The 24,789-nt window shown below is 43.9% G+C and overlaps 1 protein-coding gene across 1 annotated transcript in view; it reads left to right on the top strand.

The window, feature by feature from the left end:
• Positions 1 to 2,430: 2,430 nt before the first annotated feature.
• SLC7A6 (solute carrier family 7 member 6) overlaps positions 2,431 to 24,789 on the top strand; it is a 41,568-nt gene continuing 19,209 nt past the window's right edge. Inside the window, exons 1-3 of the mRNA XM_081335713.1 lie at positions 2,431 to 2,605; positions 15,975 to 16,545; positions 22,352 to 22,477. Of these exons, the coding sequence (XP_081191839.1) occupies positions 16,017 to 16,545; positions 22,352 to 22,477 (655 nt within the window). The 5' untranslated portion in view covers positions 2,431 to 2,605; positions 15,975 to 16,016. The remainder of the gene's footprint in view (positions 2,606 to 15,974; positions 16,546 to 22,351; positions 22,478 to 24,789) is intronic.

Genomic DNA, 24,789 nt, shown 5'->3' with positions numbered 1-24,789 from the left:
AAAAAAATACTTTGAGAATGCTGGGAAATAGTGAGCTGCACATGTGGATGGTGTAATGAGAGAAATATTGTAGTAGGGATGTGGTTTGCTTATGCAGAGTTTCTGTGGCTTGATTAATGTGGGGATGAAGACAGCTTATTTGCCAGGCAATAAGAATTCCCTTATTTTTGCTTCACCACAGGAAAAGTTGGAAGAGCGAATCTAGAAACTACAGGGGGAAAACTTTGTTAATTGTGGCTCAGAAGTCATTTGGCTGGCTGAGGAATTCTGGGTGTTGAAGTCCACAAGTCATAAAAGGGCCAAGTTTGAAGACTCCCTGCTTTAAACCGTCCTAGCCCCGAATCAGTCCCATTGGCCGCATTTACTGCTATCCAGCCTTGCAGTTCCGTCTGGTTTCCTCCCCGCTGACAAATGCCACGGAAGATCTCTGAAGTTAGTTGACTCACCCCTGCAGGTTTGGTATGCTTTGTCAATGAGTAACTACACCGCTTTAGAAAGAGATGCTCCTTTGAAGGTGTCTAGCATCTAAGGCAGAAAGCAAACACAGAGGGCTAATCTCCAAGAACAGACATAAAAAAAAGAGGAGAAAAGCCACACTACAAAATGTGCCGGGCAATTTTACGTAGCAAAGAGGAATCATTCACCAACTTGAGTTAACGTTAATAGAAAATGGCTGGAGTTGACGAGCACAATTACTCGTGGTCTGCTCCTTTCAATGACCGCTTGAAAATGTCAGTTAATTCCAGTAGCTATTACAACAGGTTGATTCCTTCCAGGAAGGTAACATTTGGGAGACTTTAGTCCAAGTCTTTTCTGAGCAGAAGGCAAAGGATTAATCGTAACAGTCCATGTGGCCTGTGACATTATCACTGAAGGTTTTCTTCCAAGGCCTTTAAGGAAAAACAGAGGGGAGGTGACCATTAAAGGTAGCCCTCAAATCAATCAGTTTATTATTTCAGCCATAGGTCAACACATAAAATTAAACCTTCAGATAAAACAGAACTAAACAGAAACAAACACAACAAGGCATAGCAATGTATTGCAATTAATAAATAATAAACTGATTGAGGTAGTCCTCAATATATGTCCAGAATTGGGTCGAAAATTTCCATTGTTAGGCAAGTCAGTTCTTCAGTGAGTTGTGACTGATTTTATGACCTATATTGTCATGATTAAGCAAATCTCTGCACTATAAACAAGAGGTTGAGAGTCTAGAAAAAGTGCAGAAAAGAGCAACAAAGATGATGGGACTGGAGGCTAAGACATATGAAGAACGGTTGCAGGAACTGGGCATGGCTAGTCTAGTGAAGAGGAGGACCAGGGGAGACATGATAGCAGGGTTTCAGTATTTGAGGGGCTGCCACAGAGAGGAGTGTGTGTGGGGGGGTTTCCACCTATTCTCCAAAGCACCTGAAGGCCAGACAAGGAATAACGGCTGGAAATGAATCAAGGAGAGATTCAACGTGGAAATGAGAAATTTCCTGACGGTGAGACCAATCAACCAATGGAACAGAAGTTGCCTTCAGAAGTTGTGGGAGCTTCATCACTGGAGGCTTTCAAGAAGAGACTGGACTGCTATCTTGTCAGAGATGCTGTAGGGTCTCCTGCTTGGGCGGGGGTGTTTGGACTAGATGACTTACAAGGTCCCTTCCAACTATTCTATTCTATTCTATTCTATTCTATTCTATTCTATTCTATTCTATTCTATTCTATTCTATTCTATTCTATTCTATTCTATTCTATTCTATTCTATTCTACCCCACCTGCCCCACCCCACCCTATTCCATTCCATTCCATTCCATTCCATTCCATTCCATTCCATTCCATTCCATTCCATTCCATTCCATTATTCTATTCTATTCTATTCCATTCCATTATTCTATTCTATTCTATTCTATTCTATTCTATTCATTCCATTCCATTCCATTCCATTATTCTATTCTATTCTATTCCATTCCATTCCATTATTCTATTCTATTCTATTCTATTCTATTCTATTCTATTCTATTCTATTCTATTCTATTCTATTCTATTCTATTCTATTCTATTCTATTCTATTCTATTCCATTCCATTCCATTCCATTCCATTCCATTCCATTCCATTCTCCATTCTATTCCATTGCATTATTCCATTCCTATTCCTATTCCTATTCTATTCTCTATTCCCTTCCCTTCCCTTCTCTTCTCGCCCGGAATCCAGGCTGCCCACCGCCCCACCTCCGCCTGCCGCGCGACCTGAAGCCCGGCGGACAATTCCAAGCCGTTCGCGGGCTCAGCCCGCCGTCGCCGGTTCGCTAATCCGCCGCCAGACGAGCCCGCGGCAGACGCCGGCGGAGACAAAGCGCTTCCCCGCTGCAAGAAGGGGCGGGGGCGGTCCGGCGGGGCCACTCCCCGGGGCGGGCCCGGCGGCTGTCCGGCTGCGGGGAAAAGAAGCCAGGCGGGCAGGGGCGCCCTCGCCGCTTTGCCGCCCGGCGTCGGTGGCGGCAGCTCGAAGGTGGTTGGCCGGCCGGCCGTCCTGGAGGGCGGCTGGCTGGCTGGCTGGCTGGCGGGAGGAAGGAAGGAAGGCGCAGCCGCCGCAGACGCCGCATCCCTCGGGAGCGGGGAGGTGAGAGCTCCGGCCAGGTGCGGGGCTGGGCGGACGGGTGGCTGGCTGGCGGGGCTGGGAACCTGGATTCCGGGCTAAGGCACCTCGGGCTGCTTTGGCCAATCAACCTGGCTGCTCCCTTAAGCCCCGAATGGTGGTTTCTGCCGCAGGCTGGCTGGCTGGCTGGCTTCAGGCTTGAACCTGCGGTTTGCAAGGAGACAAACCGCAAATGACCTCTCTTCCTTCCCGGCCCCCTTCGCAGCTCGCCCGCCTCGCTCCAAGCGGGCGAGGGCTTCGTCCGTGGCGCCGGGGGAGCGGAGGGCAGCCTTGGGCAGAACGGAGGGGGGGGGGCGGGCGGCTGATTTGCGGGTCCCCGCGGCAAGCGGCGGGCGGTGGGCGGGACGGGTGGCTGTTGTCTCGATGCTAGGCGGAGCCTCCGGGGCTCGCCCGGGCCTGGAGCGGCTTCCAGCTTCTCCCCTTTGGGTACTTCGGACTAAGCACGCGCGCGCACAAACACACAGACACAGACACAGACACACAGACAGACAGACAGACACACACACACACACACACACACACACACACATCCTTGGTCTTGCACCCCCAAATCTCTGTGAGTTGGGAAATCAGAGGACTAACCACACACACACACACACACACACACACACACCCTTGGTCTTGCACCCCCAAATCTCTGTGAGTTGGGAAATCAGAGGACTAAGCACACACACACACACACCACCTTGGTCTTGCACCCCCAAATCTCTGTGAGTTGGGAAATCAAAGGACTAAGTACACACACACACACACACACACACACCGCCTTGGTCTTGCACCCCCAAATCTCTGTGAGTTGGGAAATCAGAGGACTAAGCACACGCACACACACACACACACACACACACACACAGCCTTGGTCTTGCACCCCCAAATCTCTGTGAGTTGGGAAATCAGAGGACTAAGCACACACACACACACACACACACACACAGAGCCTTGGTCTTGCACCCCCAAATCTCTGAGTTGGGAAATCAGAGTTGGGGAGCAGGCGAGCCGTGCCTGACTTGGGGGTTCCAGCAGTTAAAATCCAGAGCATCGGCTTTGCGAAGGGGGAGCAGTTAAGGACTGCCCTGATATTTTTTTCCGTAGGGAGGCAGATTTCCTCCCCCCTTCTTTTCCTGTTCTGATGTGGTGCCTTTGCACCCCAACGCCCATCCTCCTCTGCTGGCCCCGACCAAGATTCCCGGCTTTGGGGAAGGCTGAGAGCTTTGAAGAGGTCACCCTTGTTTACTGAATGGCATTCCATGTTGTTTGTGAGGGGGGGAAAAATGCTTGAGGATTTTTCCCCAGCCTGCCCTTTGAAATCATCTCTGTGTTTGATTACTATGACTCTTAAACTTTTTAAAGGTGGTTTTATGGCTGGCTTATGTCTGTGGTTTTGTGTGTGTGTGTGTGTGTGTGTGTGTGTGTGTGTGTGTGTGTGCATGCATTGCCTTGGTCACCTTTCGGTAGGAAGTCAGTAGGAAATATTAGTAATAAGTAAAAGGGCTTCATTTTTGCTCTGTGAGAGGAGATTAGACAGTTATGGAATTGGGAGCCTTAGATTTTAGCGGCTTTGTTTGCAACTAAGGACTCGCATTATACCTTTAATGGAGATGGATAGGGGAAAAGTCTTTTGAATGGGATGGAAATCAATTGTCTTAGGAACAGGTTGGTCTAGTCTAGTGGCTAAGGCAGAAACCAGGATGTTGTGAGTTCTAGTCTTCCAGTATTTGACGGACTGCTCCAGAGAGAGGAAGGGATGAGCTTATTCTCCAAGGCAGAAGTCCCCAACCTTTCGGGCACTAGCGAGGCCACACTTGGAATATTGCGTGTCCAGTTCTGGTCACCACGATTACAAAAAAGAAGCTGAGAGCAGAGAAGAGGAGCAAAGACCATGAGCAGTCTGGAGGCTAAACCATAGGATGAATGGTTGAGGGAGCTAGATATATTAGCCCATCAAAGAGAAGGATTAGGAGGGACGTAATTGTCTTTCAGTACTTGAGGAGCTATTTCAGAGAAGAGGGGATTGATTTATACTCTATGGCAGAGGTCCCCAATCTTTTGGGCACCAGGGACCGGTTCTATGGAGAGAGGTTTTTCTGCAGACTGGAGGGTGTGTGGTTTTGTGTCCTGCCTGCATCTCGCAGATGGGACTTTGCTTGTTTGTGTGGACCGGTTGCTGGCATGCTGAGGCCGGTAACGGTCCACAGACCGGGGGTTGGGGACCCCTGCTCCAAGGCACCTGAAGACAGGACAAGAAACAACGGGTGGAAGTTCATTAATGAGAGAACCATCCTAGAAATGAGGAGAAATTTCCTGACAGACAGATGGGGGAACAGCTTGCCTTCAAACGTTGTGGGTGCTCCATCACCCACTCACAAGAAAACCATTTGCCTCCAATAGTATAGGATCTCCTGCTTGAGTAGGGGGTTGGACTAGAAGATCTCCAAGGTCCCTTCCAACCCTATTATTCTATTTTCTGGTCCTGCTTTAGGCACAAAGCCAACTGGGTGATCTTGGGCTAGTCATTCTCTCAGCCCTAGGAAGATGGTAATGGCAAAGCTTTTCTGAACTCTCGCCAAGAACAGGCAGTTGCCAGGAATCAGCGATGACTCAAAGCCAGTAAAAAGTTGCCTTTTGTTAAATCAACATTTAAATCTCTCTTGATTGAATGTGTCATGCTGTACTGAATGACGGACAAGAGATTTTTTTTCCCCTCAGCTATTTAAAGATCCTGGTACCCTTCATTTGCAAAATGTCTAGACGGGTGTTTTGGTGTTCTATATACCTTGGCAGCTTTTAAGATGTGAGGACCGCAACTCCCAGAATTCCCCTTCCAGCACCGGGAGTTCTGGGGGTTGAAGTCTATGCATCTTAAAGTAATCAAGGTTAAGAAACACCAGTCTATGTCATGGTTTGCTTAACTAAAGTTGTTAAACTAAAACCCATCTGGTTGGGTTCACATAACCTATTAAAACAAACCTTGCTCCCAATTTATTTTATTTTATGAAAAATTTATATGGCTGCTCACTCACTCTGGGTGTTTCTGGGTGACTTTCAATTAATAAATATCCTGTTAAGCATTGCTAACAATTCCCTTGTTAAATGTTCATTGCACAGTCAGCCAGATGTTCAGACTGGATGTAACCTTTTTATCCACCTCACAAGTTCTTCCCAAGGGCCTGGGATAGGCAGATGTTGATGTTTCCTGGTGTTGGAGGTATCCACACAAGCTGTAAGCTATTCGGAATAAAGCTACCTTTTGCAATAATTAGAATAGAATAAAAACCTTAAAAAGGTAAAGGTAAAGGTTCCCCCGCACATGCATGCTAGTCGTTTCCAACTCTAGGGGCCGGTGCTCATCTCCGTTTCAAAGCCAAACAGCCAGCGCTTGTCCGAGGATGTCTCCGTGGTCATGTGGCCGGCATGACTAGACGCCAAAGGCGCACGGAACGCTGTTACCTTCCCACTGGAGTGGTCCCTATTTTTCTACTTGCGTTTTACGTACTTTCAAACTGCTAGGTTGGCAGAAGCTGGGATGAGTAACAGGCGCTCACTCTGCTACGCGGCACTCGGGATTCGACCCGCCAAACTGCCGACCTTCTGATCGACAAGCTCAGCATCCTAACCCACTGAGCCTTATTGTCACTTTAAATGTGCACTAATCAGCAATTTATGTTTATTTTAATGTATATAGGAATATATTCATTTTAATGGTAAAATGAACATTTTTCGCATTCCTCTCAAACCAACCAACCAACCAACCAACATTAAGGGAATTTTGGGACTTGAAGTCCCCACATTCGTTAAATGTTGCCAAGTTTGAGAAACACTGATGATTCCCAATCTACCCTTTTTCAAGTCAAGTGTTGCAGTGCTGAGTGCCAATAGGTGTTTTTCCAGCTCAGCTGCATGAGTTTGTCAGGGGAATTCTGGGAGTTGAAGTCCTCACGCCTTAAAGCCGCCAAGGTTAAAATTGGTCTCTATTGGCTGTAATCTTACCTACAGTTTCTTTGTAACCAAGTTACAAGTGCTTACCTACAGTCTCTTTGTAACCAAGCTCTAGAACAGATCTACCAATTCCGCTGAGGAAGCACATGATTTGGATCAGATGGGAAGTGTGTTGAGTTTGTGGAAGAGGAAAGTGTGTATAACTTCACAACCTACTCTTAGTATATTCAGTATGAAGTGGGCCTGTTTCTTTAAAGCTCTCCTAGGATCATTTTTTCCCCAGATTTTAGTTCCTGCTATCTCTTAACTCTCTTGTGGCCTATTTTTCTTTTTAAATCAAAAGGAATATGGGAATTCTTGTAATTCTGGAGAAAAGTTATATTGACCAACAGACGGTGAGGGGGTAAAAATGGGCTCCCTTCTCGTTACTTAAAAAGCAAACGCTTTCTTACCCTCCAGCATTTCCTTTTGCATGACTGGGGTTTTTTTAAAAAACAACAATGTATTAACTTATTAGTCTGGAACTGCTGTTTGTTATTGTTAACAAAGCCATTTTTTTTAACAAGCAGTCAAAAACAATTTTTGTTAGGCTAGGCCCAGAAAAAGCTCCTCAAGTTGTTTCCAAATTCTTATTTGCAAAATTTCAGGGACACTGGATAACTAAAGTTTATAGAATGCACTTAAAATTAAAGACATTACCATCCCTGGTTGTAATAAAGGAAAGATAAGCAATGAACTAGCAAATGACTTCAGCATGGCTTAAAACCAGATTTTTTCCCCTTAGGGCAAGAACTGGTTTGCCTCTTGAAGCATCTCACTTTAATTGGCCACCTGAGATACTGCTCGTAGCCCTTGTGTAACAACCAGTCAATTAATGACCATTCAGAGATACAACAGGCCTCCCAGAACTACTTATAACCACTTTTTGAAGTTCTCACAGGCACCTCTTCTTCTGGTTGTGTGATCACATTTCGGGATGCTTGGAAACCAGCTCACATTCCTGGCTGTTTTTAGCATCCCATGGTCATGTGACCCCAATTTTAAGTGGGTTTTTTGCCGCTTTCTGACCTTTATTTCCAGCATCCACCCAAAAATGCTCATTGGTTACAATGGATTCCTTTAACAACCACCATGGACACTTAATAATTGCCCTGGTCGGTTAACAGCTACCGCAAAAGAAGTTGTAAAATTGGGTGCAGTCACATGGCGACCCGTTTAATGACCACGACTTACAGCCATGACTCTGGGGTCAATTGTGGTTGTAAGTCGAGGATTTCCTGTAAAATTGGTTATCCCCCTGCTTCCTAACAACAGCACCAGTTTTTAAAATGAGGGATACAAATGGAATATGGTTGGAGTGGAATTGTGCCATGGAGTATTCCAGGTGTTCCAGGATTTTATGAATATTGATTAAAGATGAGTCCTAAATTTCAATCAGAACAGAGGTGGAAGGGACCTTGGAGGTCTTCTAGTCCAACCCCCTGCTCAAACAGGAGATCCTATACCCTTTCAGATAGGTAGCTGTCTAGTCCCAAGCTGTCGAATCCCGAGTGCTGCGTAGCAGAGTGAGCGCCTGTTACTCATCCCAGCTTCTGCCAACCTAGCAGTTCGAAAGCACGTAAAAATGCAAGTAGAAAAATAGGGACCACTCCGGTGGGAAGGTAACAGCGTTCCGTGTGCCTTTGGCATCTAGTCATGCCGGTCACATGACCACGGAGACGTCCTTGGACAAGCGCTGGCTCTTCGGCTTTGAAACAGAGATGAGCACCAGCCCCTAGAGGTGGAAACGACTAGCACCCATGTGCGGGGGAACCTTTACCTTTACCTTTTTAGTCTCTTCTTAAAAGCCTCCAGTGATGGAGCACCCACAACCTCTGAAGGCAAACCATTCCACTGATTAATTGTTCTCACCTGTTAGGAAATTTCTCCTCCGTTCTAGGCTGGTTCTTTCCTTGATTAGTTTCTGTCCGTTGCTGCTTGTCCTGCCTTCTGGTGCTTTGCAAAATAGGTTGACCCCCTGTTCTTGGTCGCAGCCCCTCAAATACTGGAATAAGGCTATCCTATCATATCATGAAACATTGCATCACGTACAAGAAATGAGCTGTTCTATTCTTGTATTTCCCAATAATTTTCTTTTCCGTAATTTCCTCTTCTCTAGGCCTTCCTACTTAAGTAGAACTATTGCTAGGTTTTGCAAAGTTCTCCTATCGGGGAGAAGATTTGTGTGTATGTTGCACAAGCCACAGGTGTCCTGTCCTATTCAATCTAGCTCTTCACACACATGGTTCCTCGGCACTCACAAACGTTGCCTGATCCATCCATGATGGGAATTTGTCTTGATATGGCGGTACCAACCTTGTCAGTGTGGTTTGCACCTCAGCAGTTATGATTCATGCAGTGGACTTAGCCAGCAGTATTCGGAAATCATGATTAAGCAAATCCCAGCTTAGCATGATATTTTGCCAAGCAGTTGCTTCCCTGGAGATTACGGTAACTGAAAGTTGATTATTTCCTACTGCTTAAGAAAAGGGCCAGACAGCAATTGGATCCCAACCAATAGCTGCCCAGTTCCTTTACTATAAAAAATGGTGGGAGTACTTCTGTTGCTGCAACTTGTGTTGGCACTTTAGTGCATAATTTTCCCCAGCCTGGTGATCTCCGGATCTGTTGGATTACAACATTGTCATTCTTCCTAAGCTCTTTGCCCAGTGGAAGTTTTACACCAGGGTCTCCAGACTTGGCCACTTTAAGACTGGTGAAATTCAGCTGGCTGAGGAATTCTGGGAGTTAATTTCCACAAGTCTTGAAGTTGCCAAGTTTGGATACCAATCTTTCATACCAAAACATCCCCAGATCAGAACAGGCAGTGATAGCCTTTACTATACAATAAACACTGCAGAATTTGCTTGCATTAAAATCACTGTTTTCTCTTTACGTATCCATCTACAGCCATGGTGGTGAATCTATGGCATGCGTGCCACAGGTGGCACGCAGAGCCCTCTCTGTGGGCACATGTGCCGTTGCCCCAGTCCTAGGCCATCAGCTGGGTTTTATGAAACCTTTTCACTTTAGGCCTCCACCACCGTGTGTGATGGGTCGGACACGACTTTGCAGCTAACAACAACAAAACCATGTGCAAAAAAAAAGGTTCAATCAATTTCAACTTCTCGTGGGGAAAAAAAAGATCTCGCAAAGTTGGAATTGATTGATAGAACTTTTTAGTCCCACCCAGTCTGCTGTTACCACTGTGGCCATGCCCACCCAATGAGCCATGCCCACCCAATGGGCCACACCCACACAATGAGCCACACCCACCTGGCACCCGACGATACATAAGTGGGTTTTGGGTTGCAGTTTGGGAACTTGGTCTCTAAAAGGTTCGCCATCACTGATCTACAGCATTTGCCGAATATGAGTTACTCTGTCTGTTGGGATCTTTGAACCTAACAGAATTTCCTCTGTGTTTTTGTCAAATCATGCTTGAGGGCTAAATTATACTTGACTGCATTTGCACACATTAAACTATTTTTACAAGATACAGTATTTATGTAATACATAAAAGCCGGAGCATAGTTTGTGATTTATCTCATGTATTAACTTCAGTCAAAATGTTATGTAGCTTAAATTCAGGATTCCTTCCTTCCTTCCTTCCTTCCTTCCTTCCTTCCTTCCTTCCTTCCTTCCTTCCTTCCTTCCTTCCTTCCTTCCTTCCTTTCTTTCTTTCTTTCTTTCTTTCTTTCTTTCTTTCTTTCTTTCTTTCTTTCTTTCTTTCTTTCTTTCTTTCTTTCTTTCTTTTTAAAAAAGTCAAGTTGAAGTCTGACCCATTTCCAAGAAACTCAAGATGCTATAAATGGAATATTGTATTTTTCTTATAGTTTTACTTATGACACTGTGTAGGTTGAACTGCTTGTTCAAAATCATCTAATCAGTTTCCTTGCAAGGTGCACACACAGTGAAAGAATTCCCAAGAAAGAGGCTGGTTTTAAATAACTGATGTACATGAAGTTCCTTCTGAGTTAGTGGGTACTTCCGGGAACTGAGTCCCAAGTGTTCTGAGAAATTTGCCTTAAAATATTCCTATAAAGAAACACATGGTTTGAGCACTGAAAAATCTTCTTGGCTTAGGATTGAATTTTTTGTAAACAACAAAATACTTGGCTATAAAACAATGAAAATCCTTGGAAAAACATAACCAACATAATTTTTTTAGATTTGCTGAGTAATCATTCAGGATAAAAAGCAGCGAGTGTTATTTGACGATACTTCTTTCTTCTTCTCTATTTCTAATAACAAGTATGATTGTTTGATTCACAAATGAAACACCGATTTTAATATAGATATTTGTCTTTCTTCCCCCAGTTTCTGAAACTCAGATTTGCAGGTTAATATAGGTATACTCCTACAGCCATTAAAATATCTCATGGCTAAAGTCTGAAAAAGAGGAGGAAACCAGAAATAAAATAAACTGTGACAAGAAACAGATGAACTTATAACCGGGTATTACTTAGTATTGAGGGAGGGAGTTATTCATTTATATTTAGCAGGGGGTTTAACCACTGTTATTACTGCTATACTTTGAACAAGCTTAATTAAATCAGGTTGTTCCTAGTGAAGAAGTTTTTGCTATTTAATAACAGATTAACAGAGTTGCAAGGGACCTTGGAGGTCTTCTAGTCCAACCCCCTGCTCAAACAGGAGACCCTATTCCAGACAAATGGCTGTCCAGTCCCGTCTTAAAAACCTCTGGTGTTGGAGCACCCACAACTTCTGAAGGCAAATCGCTCTTCCGGTTAATTGTTCTCACGGTCAGGAAATTCTTCCTTAGTTCTAGGTTGCTTCTTTCCTTATTGAGTTTCCATCCACTGCTTCTTGTCTTGCCTTCTGGTGCTTTGGAGAATAGGTTGAGGCAGCCCCCAAACATTGGAATGTTGATATCGTGTCACCCCGAGTCCTTTTCACTAGAGTAGACAAAGCCAATCCTTGCAACCGTTCTTCACATTTTTTTATTCTCCAGCTTCCTAATCTTCTTAGTTGCCCTTCTCTGCATTCTTTCCAGAGTCTCAACATCTTTTTTAAAAATTCTGGTGATCAAAACCAGATGCAGTATTCCAAGTTGGTCTTACCAAAGGCTTCTAAAGCAGTACTACACTTTACACGATCTCGATTCTATCCCTTCGTTAGTGCAGCCTAGCTAGTTTTTTAAGTTTTTTTAAATAGAAAATGGCAACAATCTACAGGAGGAGAATGTTTTTTTCTGGTCACTAAAACCAGGCTAGGAAACGGGGCCCCATCAGCATTGCGGTTGCTCTTAGGGCCGGGTGGGTATGGCCAGGGTGGGCGTGGCCTACTGGGTGGGCGTGGCTAGAGTGCGTATGGCCTGGGTGGGCGTGGCCAGCTCTACATCGTTCGCATCAAGGGTGCCTATGGGGGCCTGGGCAGGAGTGGGATAGATCTGGGGGTCTCTGGCAGAAGGAGGGTCTCTGGGCCAGGGCCAAGGCCGTGGGGGCCGTTCTCTCACTCTTTCCAGGATGGCTTCGTGGGCCACATGAAAGTACTTCGCGGGCCGGATCCGGCCCCCGGGCCTTGTGTTTGACATGTCTGCCGTAGTGCTTGCTATTGAGGTGGTGAAGAGGTTGATAGGTTTAGTACGATTGACAGTGAAGAAGCCCATGGCCTCTGGTTTTATTTCATTGCGTTGCACATACATTCACTGTGTCCTTAATAAAATAAGCATTTTTTACTGATATCATTAACATGTTATATGTAACTCGTATTCATCTGTTTCGGTTACTTAAAATGTAAATAGTGAAAAAGTTTGAAGTGCCAACTGGGCTAAAGGTAAAAGAAACAAACACCTCTTTGAGTCAGCTTGTGATTGCACGCCTGGATCTATGCAATTGCCTTGGCCATACAGGAGGGATGACCTACTGTTTTTAATTTTGATTTCCTTGTTTACTTCTTTAGCTCTGAGCTTACCTGCTCCTGCTCAAACCTGGGCCTGGTTAGCTTTGCAACCCAACTAAACTCAGCCAGGTATTGTTACCTGTTGAGACCTAGGTAGACTGCTTGCTCTAGTGAACTTGTTTTGTTGCAATAAATAGAAATATTCGCGACCACCCCCACCCCCCAGGACAGCTTATTAATCTGTAGAATGTATTGTATTTGTAGTCAGCTGTGTCTTGGTTCCCAGGAATGCAGCAAAAAACAACCCAAGGCGGGCTATTCATGACCTGCAGAGTCCTTGATGCTCTCTGAGCTTTGTTTTATTTTTATTTATTTATTTTAATTCCATTTATATCCCGCCCTTCTCCGAAGACTCAGGGCGGCTTACAAGCTTAGCAGTAGCCTTCATTCTATGTATATGCCTGCTTGTTAGGGCTTTCACACACACACCCCAAGCGGCATTATTACAAAGTCAGCTTAATTGCCCCCAACAATCTGGGTCCTCATTTTACCTACCTTGGAAGGATGGAAGGCTGAGTCAACCTTGAGCCTGGTGGGACTCGAACCTTGCACTAATTGCAGGCAGCCGGTGTTACTTAAGGAGGCATTAGCCCACTGCTCCACCAAGGCTCTTGTTGTTTGCTTGCAGACATTGCTGCCTGTTTATTTATAGGTAGTTCTCAACCTATGACCATAACTGAGCCCAGAATTACAGTTTAGGGTGTGCTGTTTGTTAAACCGATTGTCCTCTGATTGACCCAATTTTACAATATTTTTCGCGGCGACTCTTAAGTAAATGACCATATTGTCCAGTGAACCCTTAATGGGTGTTTCTACCAGAAACTGGAAGAAAACGCCGTTTTCCAGCAAAAAAAAAAAAAGTAGTCATATGATTGCTGCACCCAGCAAACAGTTTTAAATTAATGTAGTCTGAAATGAATGGAGATTGCAAAAGAGCTGTAAGCGGCAGTCGGTGCTGTCAAACTGCAAAGGAACTTTTTTAAAATCTGTGAAATATACGTAATTAAACTGGTGATTTGTTATGCTTTTTTTTATTCCTTTTGCTACTCCTAGAACATAGCAACTGTGCAGATATGACTAGATAAGTTAATTCCTCTCCTATAGTTCTGTGCATGCATGCTACTATGATTAAGTAAATGTTTTTCTAACCAGGATGTATTGGCAATGACATTTTTCCCCCTGAGATGACTATGTCAGAAAGAGTTATGTAATTCATGGCTGCTCGAGATGCTACTGTGTGAAATAGTGTTCGTAAGTTCTTTATGCCCCATTAGTGTCTATTTTGATTAGCAATGAGTTTCCAAGTCCCTGCTTTAGAATTCTTGGGATTCTTTATCAAAACATCTTTGACTGAAACTAGTACAGGAATTGAATTCCAAATAGCAGCTTTCCAACTAACTAACTAACTAACTATCAGCTGTGGTCTTGGCCAGGTCTTACCTTGAAGCAAGCTTTTGTTTAACATAGAAGTTAGTCTACTAAAACAATTTATTCAGTTCAATCATGTCCAATTCTCAGAGAGAGTGTGGGAAAATCCCTGCAGTTTTCTTGACAAGGTTTTTCAGGTGGTTGGCCACTGCCTCCCTCCTAAGGCTGAGAGAAAGTGTCTGGTCCAAGTTCACCCTTGGTGGGAGTAGAGTAGAGTAGAGTAGAGTAGAGTAGAGTAGAGTAGAGTAGAGTAGAGTAGAGTAGAGTAGAATAGAATAGAATAGAATAGAATAGAATAGAATAGAATAGAATAGAAAGCTTGAAGGGACCTTGGAGGTCTTCTAGTCCAGCCCCCTGCTCAAGCAGGAGAACCTATGCCATCTCAGGTAGGTGATTGTCCAGTCTCTTCTTGAAAATCTCCAGTGATGGAGTGCCCACGATTTCTGGAGGCAAGCTGTTCCACTGGTTGATTGTCCTCACTGTTAGGAAGTTTCTCCTTAATTCCAGGTTGCTTCTCTCTTTGATCAGTTTCTAACCATTGTTTCTCGTCCTTCCCTCTGATGCTCTGGTGAACAACCTGGCTCCTTCTGCCTTGTGGCAGCCCCTCAGATACTGGAACACTGCTATCAAGTCTCCCCTATTTCTTCTTTTCTTTAGACTAGCTAGACCCAGCCTTTCTTCGTTTGTTCTAGTTAGATGTCTTCAGCTTCGCTCGAAAACTGGCTCTTCTACTAAGATTTACTGTAACTTGTTGTAGTTGTATTATTTTTCTAACACAGAATTGTACTTATTTTTCCAAAACATAAAAGCCCACAAAGACAGTAATACACCATGAATGTAAGGGTCAGACCCTGAATGATGCTTAAAGATTTTCTTATACCAATTGGAAATATTCCCAAATCCATCCGCTTATCAACATACGTTCCAAAGAAAAAGCACACACTCTTAAGATCCATTCAGTCAATTGCTCTTTCCCTCTTCATTACACATGATCACCCCTGTGATCAGGTGTACAATCAAATGAAGATTATGATCAGGTCAGTGTGATAGGACAACCTATTCTACATGCATTGAAGTAAGCTTGCTGTGTCCATTTTAACTGTGGATGCCTTCAGGCCAACCAGATTATCAGAATGTTCTGTACTGTAAGTGGGAAATCAAAGGAATGGTTATTTAACATATATTTAAATCATAGCTCAGTAGCCAGATCCCACTCATGTATTATTAACTTTGTTCCAGCCATAAATCTATCAAAATGGTTTGTTCCCAGGAGAGAAATCTTAAGTACCACCTTCATAAAAACTGTACCGTTCTAAGGCTCTCTTAGCATTTGTATAGCTGCTAGACATCTTGAAAATTGATGGAAGCTTTGGTGCAAAGATTTCCTGAATTAAGAGTTAATGCACACAATAATATGTATATGCCATTTTGTTCCATTTCTTACATTTACAACATCACAGGAAAATTAGTCTCATTTTTCTAATTAAGTCTAATTCAACGTTTGTCAACTTTGGCAGCTTTCAAATGTGTGGACTTCAACTCCCTGAATGAGTTATGCTAAGCCTGCTGGAGAATTCTGGGAGCTGAAGTCCACATGTCTTAAAAGTTGCTAAGGTTGAGAAACACAGCTGTAATCAATACTTCATTGGAACACTTGCCCAGTGTTTTAGTCACATGACAGTTGAATTTCACCTTTCACATGAGGAACCTATATGGTGAGAAAATGTCAGACATGCTGCAAAGAGTGTGTGGGGGGGTGTCAAGCAGGGAATTAGCCTTGAGTCCTTGCACAGCCATGAGAGACATAAGCCCCCCCTCCCCCGGCCAGATGCATGAAGCTTTATCTGCTTGCTGCCTGGAGAAAAAAAACAGACTGGGAAGATTCTTGTAATATAGGAAGAAGTCAATAAAGTTGCTGACTCAAGCTATTCATGAGTGGCTCTAGTTTCTTGGCCCGATACCATATGTCTAAAACATCAGATTTTAATCCTGCTTTTTCTTTTAGTTTGGCATCGGTGTTAGCAGTGGACACCTTGTGGATGTCATCATGGAGAAGAGGGAGAACTTTCCACCTCTTAATTCCCTGAACGAGTACCAGCCAATCCGGACAGCTGATAAAAGTGATCAGAGCGGCAACGCCCAAAAGAATGGTGGAAACCAAAGAACTATGCAGCTGAGAAAAGAAATCTCTCTCCTTAACGGCATCTGCCTTATAGTAGGAAATATGATTGGGTCCGGGATATTTGTTTCTCCCAAAGGAGTGCTTAACTACAGTTTGTCCTATGGATTATCCCTTGTCATCTGGGCCCTGGGGGGGATATTTTCCGTGATCGGAGCCCTCTGCTACGCTGAACTGGGCACCACCATCACCAAGTCAGGAGCCAGTTATGCATATATATTAGAGGCCTTTGGAGGCTTCATTGCCTTTATACGTCTGTGGACGTCGCTTTTGATCATTGAACCAACCAGCCAGGCTATCATCGCGATAACCTTTGCCAACTATATTGTGCAGCCAGTCTTCCCTTCTTGCCAGCCTCCGTACGTTGCTTGTCGTCTTATTGCCGCTGCTTGTGTATGTGAGTATTCTACACAGGTCCTCAGGCCTGACTTTGCTTCCATCAGAGCTGGGGAAGGGGGGGAGGGAAGGAGAATCAGAAGTGGATCTCCTGTGCTGTTGGTCCGCCATGCCCTAGAGAAACAAGACAATCCTTGTTTTTGCACAGAAAAGGGTGAAAAGCTAGTGTGCACTATGGTTCTGCTGAATCGAGGGGCAGATCTATTCTTCAGAAGCTCAAGGGGCATCTACGGTGATCCTCGATCTTCTGGAGTAAGCTCAAGCCAGAGGACCGGAGGGAAGGAGAGCAGCTTCAAAATTGGTGTGCGGATGCGCGCATGTGCACACGGGGCCACATACACTGGCGCGGCACTACCAGTCCCGTTCGTGCATGCGGCATGCACTGGTGCCGTGCACATGCGCGAAGGACCAACCCCCCCCATGGTGGCTAGCGGCCCATTTGTGCATGTGCAAACGGGCTATGCAAACCACCTGCACTAGCAGCACATTTGCAAACGGGCTGCGGACACCCTCCCTGCGCTAGCATCCCTGTTCGTGCCTGCGTGCATACGCAAACGGAGCTGCAGGTGCTAGTGCAAGTGGGGGAGGAATGCGTGCCCACGCATGCATGCACCAGCCAGCCGTTTCCACGGCCCACTGGCCAAGAGCCCGCGGCCCGGGCTGGGGCTGCGGAACATAGGTTGGGGACCCCTGAACCAGAGAGAGCTCCATGATTGATTATGGTCTCCTAAGTGTTTGTCCAATGACTTGGACCACTACACAACTTTCCCTCTCCAAGATTCATCTGTTATGGCTTGAAAAGACGTTTTTAAATTTATTCTTACATGTTGTTTTTTTTTCCTGGAGAGAAGCATGCACACAAATAGCTTTCTACACAGTGTAAATATACAAGTAGCCCCCGACTTATGACTGCAATTGAGCCCAACATTTCTTTTGCTAAACGAGACATTTGTTAAGTGAATTTTGCCTCCTTTTACGACCTGTCTGGCCACAGTTGTTCAGTGAATCACTGCAGTTGTGAAGATAGTGACATGGTTGTTAAGTGAATCCAACTTCCCCATTGACTTTGCTTGTCAGACGGTTGCAAAAGGGGATCACGTGACCCCAGGACTCTGCGACCGTCATAAATATGGACCAGTTTCCAAGTCACTGAACTTTGAGCATAGGATGTGACCATGGGTATGCTGCAGTGGTCATAAGGGTGAAAAAAATAATCAGTGCTGTTGTAACTTCGAACAGTCACTAAAGGAAGATTGTAAATCAAGGACTACCTGTAAAAATTTATGTCTTAAAAGAGTATTTTGAAGCACAGAAGATAAATTGAGACTCTGGATGTTTTGTTTGAAAACGCCTTGATGTTCTTTCCACTTTCCATCCATTCTTGGGAAAAGAGGCAGGCAGCTTACGGAGTTGCAGGTTGGTGTTGCAGACATGGAATTGCACACACTCCTTTTCAAGATTAAATAGAAGGCACCACGAAGGTGTAGCTGGCAGCCCATCTCCTTTTCTTACAAACTTGACTGACTGTAGGATGGAAGTAGTCCTAGGGTCCATATCGAGATTGATAAGATTTATCTGGTGGTTATCAAATGGAGGCCGTTCTCTGTGGCAGCGTTTCTCAACTTTAGCAACTTTTTAAGATGTGTGTACTTCAACTCCCAGAATTCCCCAGCTAGCATGTTGGCTGGGGAATTCTGGAAGGTGAAATCTACACATCTTAAAGTGGTTAAGGTTGAGAAAGGCCGGTCTATGGATTTCCTCCATGCTACAGTGGTCACCCCCAGGAATCCGAAGTGCTTCAAATCTGGTAGGCATCTGTTAACAAATATTTTTTCTAGTCCAGATCTTCCCTATAAAAATGCTCAATGTTTGGTGAGTTTTTCATCTCTCTCCCCTAAACCAAGAACGTGTTTTTACATTGTTTTGATTTATTGTTTCCACAATTGCATTATAATATCTCTTGTTTTTATTTTTTTATTTTTTATTTTTATTTTTTATTAAAGAGTTTTAAAATTTTTTTTACAATACATATCCCCAAAACCCGCCCACCCCAAACCACCCCCCTCCCCCCCACTTCCCAGAGCTGAATACAGGGTTATAGATATAATAATCATATTCTAACTAAAATTTATCTCTTGTTTTTATTAAACACTTCACAATTCAACTTTATGAGAATCATACGGCAATGTATCAGTTAAGCTGGTGCTTCTCAATAGGAACCAAATAAAAACAAACCTACTAATTGGAAACTTAAAAATTTATTGGGACATTCTAGAGAGAAGGCAAAGCTTGTTTATTACTATGTTGAGTCAAGAGTTCCACTGCTCATAGATATATGCCAGAGTATTAATCATCCTTGGGTGTGTAAAGATCTTTTCTTTCAGGGTAATAAGTGATCTCAGAAGCTTGGGTTACAGCTGCAATAGATGTAAACTTGCATAATGGCAACCAGACATATACCCTGTGAATCTATTGAGGAGAAAGGATTTCATCACATCTGTGTTTACTGAGCAGTTTCAAAAGTTATTTGGCTTCTGACAAGATACAGAGTTGAGTTTGGTGGATTGAGTTGCCATGAGTGAAGAGAAGCCAACTTCTGCATTATGGAAGGGTAGTAGTTAAGTAACTTTTGAAAAGTTTACTAAGTTGGGATGCCCTTTGAAATTGATAACAGTCCAGCTGCTGAAAAGCAAACTGAAAAGCATGTTGGCTAGGGAATTCTGGGAGTTAAAGTCCATCTATACATGTAGGAGAAGAGGAGGCAGAGCCTGGGTGCGGAGTCAAGAGAGGAATTAAGTCTGGAGTCGTTACGTTCCCACAAGTGATCCAAACCCAGCCCCCCCCGAATTCCATTAAGTTTTACCTAGTGCCAATTTAGTGCTGACCATTAGTTGATTAGATTTTTGTGCAAATGATTGAGAAATAGATCTTCTTAACTGGAACTTAATGTGTCTTCATTCTTCAAGTCTGACAATAAAGTACTAAGTCTTATTCACATAACCATAATAACTGAGCAAAACCGTGCATCACAGGACAACAATTTTTTTGAACCAATATGTTTCAAATGGACTAACTTACAAAATGGGTCGAAAATCCAGGTCCCGCGATTCCGTGGGATTGACATTTGGCAAGTTTCAATAAAACATTTTATGACATAAACATATGTGACACAATACAAACAAACAGTACTTTATGACACAATACAAAATGTCTCATAAAACATCTCCTGTGCTGTTGTTTGACTGTGCTATAGTTCAGTATGGGCTCTTTTAAAGGCAGAGACATCTCTGCATGTATCCCAACTTTTCAAGTGAAGGTAGAACATCAGAAGCTCTGGCCTTCTTGAAGGCCTTGAGGAATGTGGTAAAGAAATATCTTTCGAAAGGACGTGGGTTGTCTAGTTACTAGTACTAAAAACAAGGAGAAATTTCCTGACAGTGAGAACAGTCAACCAGTGGAACTGCTTGCCTCCAGAAGTTGTGGGTGCTCCATCACTGGAGGCTTTCAAGAAGGAACTGGACAGCCATTTATCTGAAACGATACAGACTCTCTTGCTTGAACTGGGGGTTGGACTAGATGATCTTCAGGATCCCTTCCAACTCTGTCATTCTATGTTCTATGTTATAGTGTAGGGGTGTCAAACTGCCACCCCGGGGGTCAGATGCGTCATGCCGAAACTGCACTCACCCCATTGCCGGCAATGGAAAAAAAGTCGCGACACATCACGTGACGTTGCGAGTTTGACACCCCTGTTCTAGTGTATCTTAAAGTTACTGAGGTTCAGAAGCGCTAAATTGGAGCCTTAAAAAAAATCTGGGAGGGCTGCTGCTGCTGCTGCTGCTGCTGCTGATGATGATGATGATGATGATGATTAAAACTAGAGATATTAAGAAGGAGCCCAGGAGCATATTTCCTAACTAATAAATTTTATAAAAAGGGATTTCATCAAATGCATCAGTCTGTTGGTTAGAAAAGATGCTCCCAGATTCCTTCTGATTTTGGGCTTTAACACGGCTGTCCTTCTATAATGCCAGAAATAGTTATTTTTCTATACAGGCTGTCCTCGACTTAACAACAGTGCATTTAGTGCGCTGAAAAAGGGACTTATGACTGTTTTTCACAGTTATGACCTTTGAAGCATCCCCACGGTCCTGTGATCAAAATTCAGACGCTTGGCAACTGGTTCATATTTATGATTGTTGCTGTGTCCCCGGGGTCACGTGATCCCCCTTTGCAACCTTCTGACCAGCAAAGTCAATGGGGGAAGCCAGATTCACTTAACAACCAGGTTACTAACTTAACGACTGCAGGGATTCACTCAACAACTGAAGCAAAAAAACTCGTAAAATGGCGCAAAAGTCACTTAGATGTCACAACGTAAATTTTGGGCTCAATTGTGGTCATAAGTCAAGGACTTACATGTACTATTGACTTACCTGTACTATTACCTGTACTATGCATTCAGGCCCAGACACCAAAGAAGATCACGCTTTGTTTAATTTTGGCCTAGCGTGATATTTGAATCTACTCACTGTTATCTCTGAATCATGGCTTATTGCATTTAGATATGAAACAGACGACTAATGACTACGTAGCAACTTACAGCTTAATATATAAATCCAATCTACTTACTGACTTAACCACTATAGATTTTTATAAGAAACTCTTTAGAGAGGAAAAATAATACCTTTTGGTCTAACAGATAGTAGAGCTGAGCACCTTTTAAAGTTCTTGAGTAAAATTTAGAATATCACTCTGTAATTAAGCGTTATTTCTGTAGAATTGGTTTCACATAAAGGATACCTTTAAGTAGGAGGTTTCATTAATGGTGAAACCAACTTTTTTTTTAAAAAAATATATTGCTACTGTATATTTTTTGATGTGAGCCATGCATCTAATTGTATCTGTACTTTCAAAAACAGTCATGCAGTTGAGGAAACATCTCAGAAAGGAATAAAGGTAAAGGTTCCCCCGCACATGCGTGCTAGTCGTTTCCAACTCTAGGGGCCGGTGCTCATCTCTGTTTCAAAGCCGAAGAGCCAGCGCTTGTCCGAGGACGTCTCCGTGGTCATGTGGCCGGCATGACTAGACGCCAAAGGCGCACGGAACGCTGTTACCTTCCCACCGTAGTGGTCCCTATTATTCTACTTGCCTTTTACGTGCTTTCGAACTGCTAGGTTGGCAGAAGCTGGGATGAGTAACAGGCGCTCTGTTACGCGGCACTCGGGATTTGACCCGCCAAACTGCCGACCATCTGATTTACAAGCTCAGCATCCTAACCCACTGAGCCACTGCGTCCCTCAGAAAGGAATAGTTCCTGTTAAAACGATGCAGAAATAGATTGGAACTAATTCTATTTTTTCTGGTCCTTCAGATACCATAACTTTTCTTTAAAAATTAAAACCCTCCAAGGGTTTTTGTTGCCAAATGACAGATTTGAGGTGGCATTTGCTATTTCAACAAAAAACGTGTCCGTTAAAAAGAAGCGTTGGTATTCATTTAAAAGGCGTGGATCGCAAACGAGAGTGTGAAAACCAACAATATTTTCAAGTTTTCAGTACACTTGCCGTAATGTTCGCCTTGTGAGACCTTTCCTGTTTTGCCACTGGAAGTGTCAAACAGCAAATTGGCCGAGTGCCCTTTTTTAAACCACCTTAACACAACCTGCTAAACCTGTTTAATAATATGGCATTGTGACTGTTAACTCTGACATGGAAGAGAATTTCATGGCAGGGTTTGCTTTAAAACAACCAGCTTCACCATCAATTTCTAATGCCTTCCTTGCTTCCCTTTTTTTTGTCTTGTAGGTCTTCTAACATTTATAAATTGTGCCTATGTTAAGTGGGGAACAAGGGTGCAGGATGCATTCACCTGTGCCAAAGTCATTGCTCTAATTGTCATCATCGTGACAGGAATTGTTAAACTATGCCAGGGTAAGATTTATAGCTGAATATATACAGAGGTTTGTATTGATTGTTTTGCACTGAGATTGAGTTGGGCGCAAATGGTCAAAGACACCAGGTTAGAAACTGGGAGAATGGGAATTCTAGTCCTGTCCTGGGTATGAAGCCAGTCAGGTGACCTTGGATCCGTACTTCTTTCTCAGCCCTGGGAGCCACCCACTTCCAAACTTTGCAGAAACTTATCCATGTAGTCAGTCAGGAGTCAAGACTAACTGAAATAAGAGAATTAGTTTAATGTAGTGGGAATTCTAGTTCTGCCTTAGGTGCATAGCCAGCTGGGTGACCTTTGGCTAGTCCCTCCTCTCTCAGCCCTAAGAAGTAGACAATGGCAAAGTATTCTGAAAATCTTTGCCAAGAAAACTGCAGGGACTAGTCTAGAGAAACACCAGGAGTCAACACAGCATGAAGCACAAAACGATAAAGAGAAAGAGAAAAATTGAGCCGCAAAACCGTACTTTGAGGAAGCACCCATTTGGGTTATTTTTCATCAGAAGGTATAACACTGGTTGGTCCCCTCGGTAGCTAAGCTGAGGAGAGGGGAAGCGGGCCGCATGAGCATTAGGCTGGCGCACACACGTGTGCAGCTCAGCTTACACAGGTTGAGCTGCGTGCGCAACTCATGCCAGCCAATGCTCGCATGAGTTGAGCTGCGTGCATACGAGTGTGTGCACTGGCCCGATTCTCACGCGGCCCAGTTATGATTAGGCTGCGGCTCAGAGGTTGGGCCCCCCCTTTGTTAAAGAGTTCCTTAATGTGAACAATTCCTCTTTATGAAAAAATAGATCTTTCATCTAAATGAATTTCTGGGTAGGTGTGAATGAGAAATTGTGATATATAAGCTGAGCTGGAGCTAAAGGTTTAGCAATATTTTCAATGGATTTAACAGAGAAAAAGAATCTGGCTGAGCTACAGCCTTAATCCGTTTAGCAATGCATGGATTTATGCTATACCCAACAAATATTTTAAGAGACATTCATTATTTATTTGTACTTGGCACTGCCAAGCTCTTCCATAATTCATTTTCCTCTTCTCCTCCTTTTAAACATTTTTTGTGGTGGTGTGTGTACTGTTCTTTTGAGAAAATACTCCCTACATCTGGTAAAAGGAACTTAATCCACAAAAGCTTGACAGTATTCTATAGCAAGTTGGTTACCTTTAGTCCTCGCCTTATGACCGTAATGGGGCCTGGAATTGCTGTTGTATGTCATGTTGGTTGTAAGTCAATGCACCCATGTTACAGATCCAATTTTATGACATTTTTTTTTCTGGGGATCATAAAACATATGCTGCACTCGTTAAGCAAACCCCTAGTCCGTAATGAGCATTTTTTTTTGGCCAGGAATGCTGGTCTCTAGCAAAAAAAAACACCCCAAAACAAAAACCCAGCCCATCATTAATCATAGCCATGTGACCACAGGATGCTGCAAACAGCTGTAAAGCCGGTCCTTTGCCAAGCGCCCCAAATGCCATCTTGTGACCAGAGGGGATAACTGATAGAAATTTGAATCCGGGTTGTTTTTTGGGAGGCCCATCACAACTTTGGATGGTTGCTAAGCAACCAGCCATCCATTAAAGAGCAACCTGCACAACTTTGTTTTCCTGCAGGAGGTATAAGTGACCAGTCCTTTGGAATATGTGTGCAACCTGACTTGAATCTGGGAAGAAGCTATTATGTGGTCACTAACTTCTTGATGCACATATTTAAACAAATCCCTGTGAAAATGGTAATCTGAGCTGAGATTTTCAGGGCGAAAGGGGGGAAATGAGGCTCTCTAAGAAATTAGCCCACCCCACCCACGTGGCAGAAGAGCCTACGGTGGACCCCGTCAGCCAAGGAATTTTGACTGGGGAGGAGAAGGAGAAGAGTCTTTTCTGCTGTAGCTCCTGCCCTCTGGAACACCTTGCCCAGCCCCTACCCCTCAAGTTGAGATCTGCTCCCCAAAGGCCTTGAAGACATGGCTGTACAAACTAGCCTGAGTTCCCAGTGGGGATGTGGCACATTGGAAGTGGCTGATGGGGTAGAAAACACCCCACCTCCTCCCTCCCTCTTGATCCTGCTTAGTTTAATTTTAATTGAACTTTTAAGACCTTTATTGTTTTATACTGCATTTTATTAGAGGTCTATAAGCCAGTCCCTTCCTTCCTTCCTTCCTTCCTTCCTTCCTTCCTTCCTTCCTTCCTTCCTTCCTTCCTTCCTTCCTTCCTTCCTTCCTTCCTTCCTTCCTTCCTTCCTTCCTTCTTTCCTTCCTTCCCATCTCACTATGAAGCAGCTGTGAGTGATT

Source organism: Vipera berus (assembly GCF_964194415.1).
Source record: "Vipera berus genome assembly, chromosome: 10".
Lineage (NCBI taxonomy): Eukaryota > Metazoa > Chordata > Lepidosauria > Squamata > Viperidae > Vipera > Vipera berus.
The sequence above is the reverse complement of the archived record's forward strand: the minus strand, read 5'-3'. Positions and strand labels throughout refer to the sequence as shown.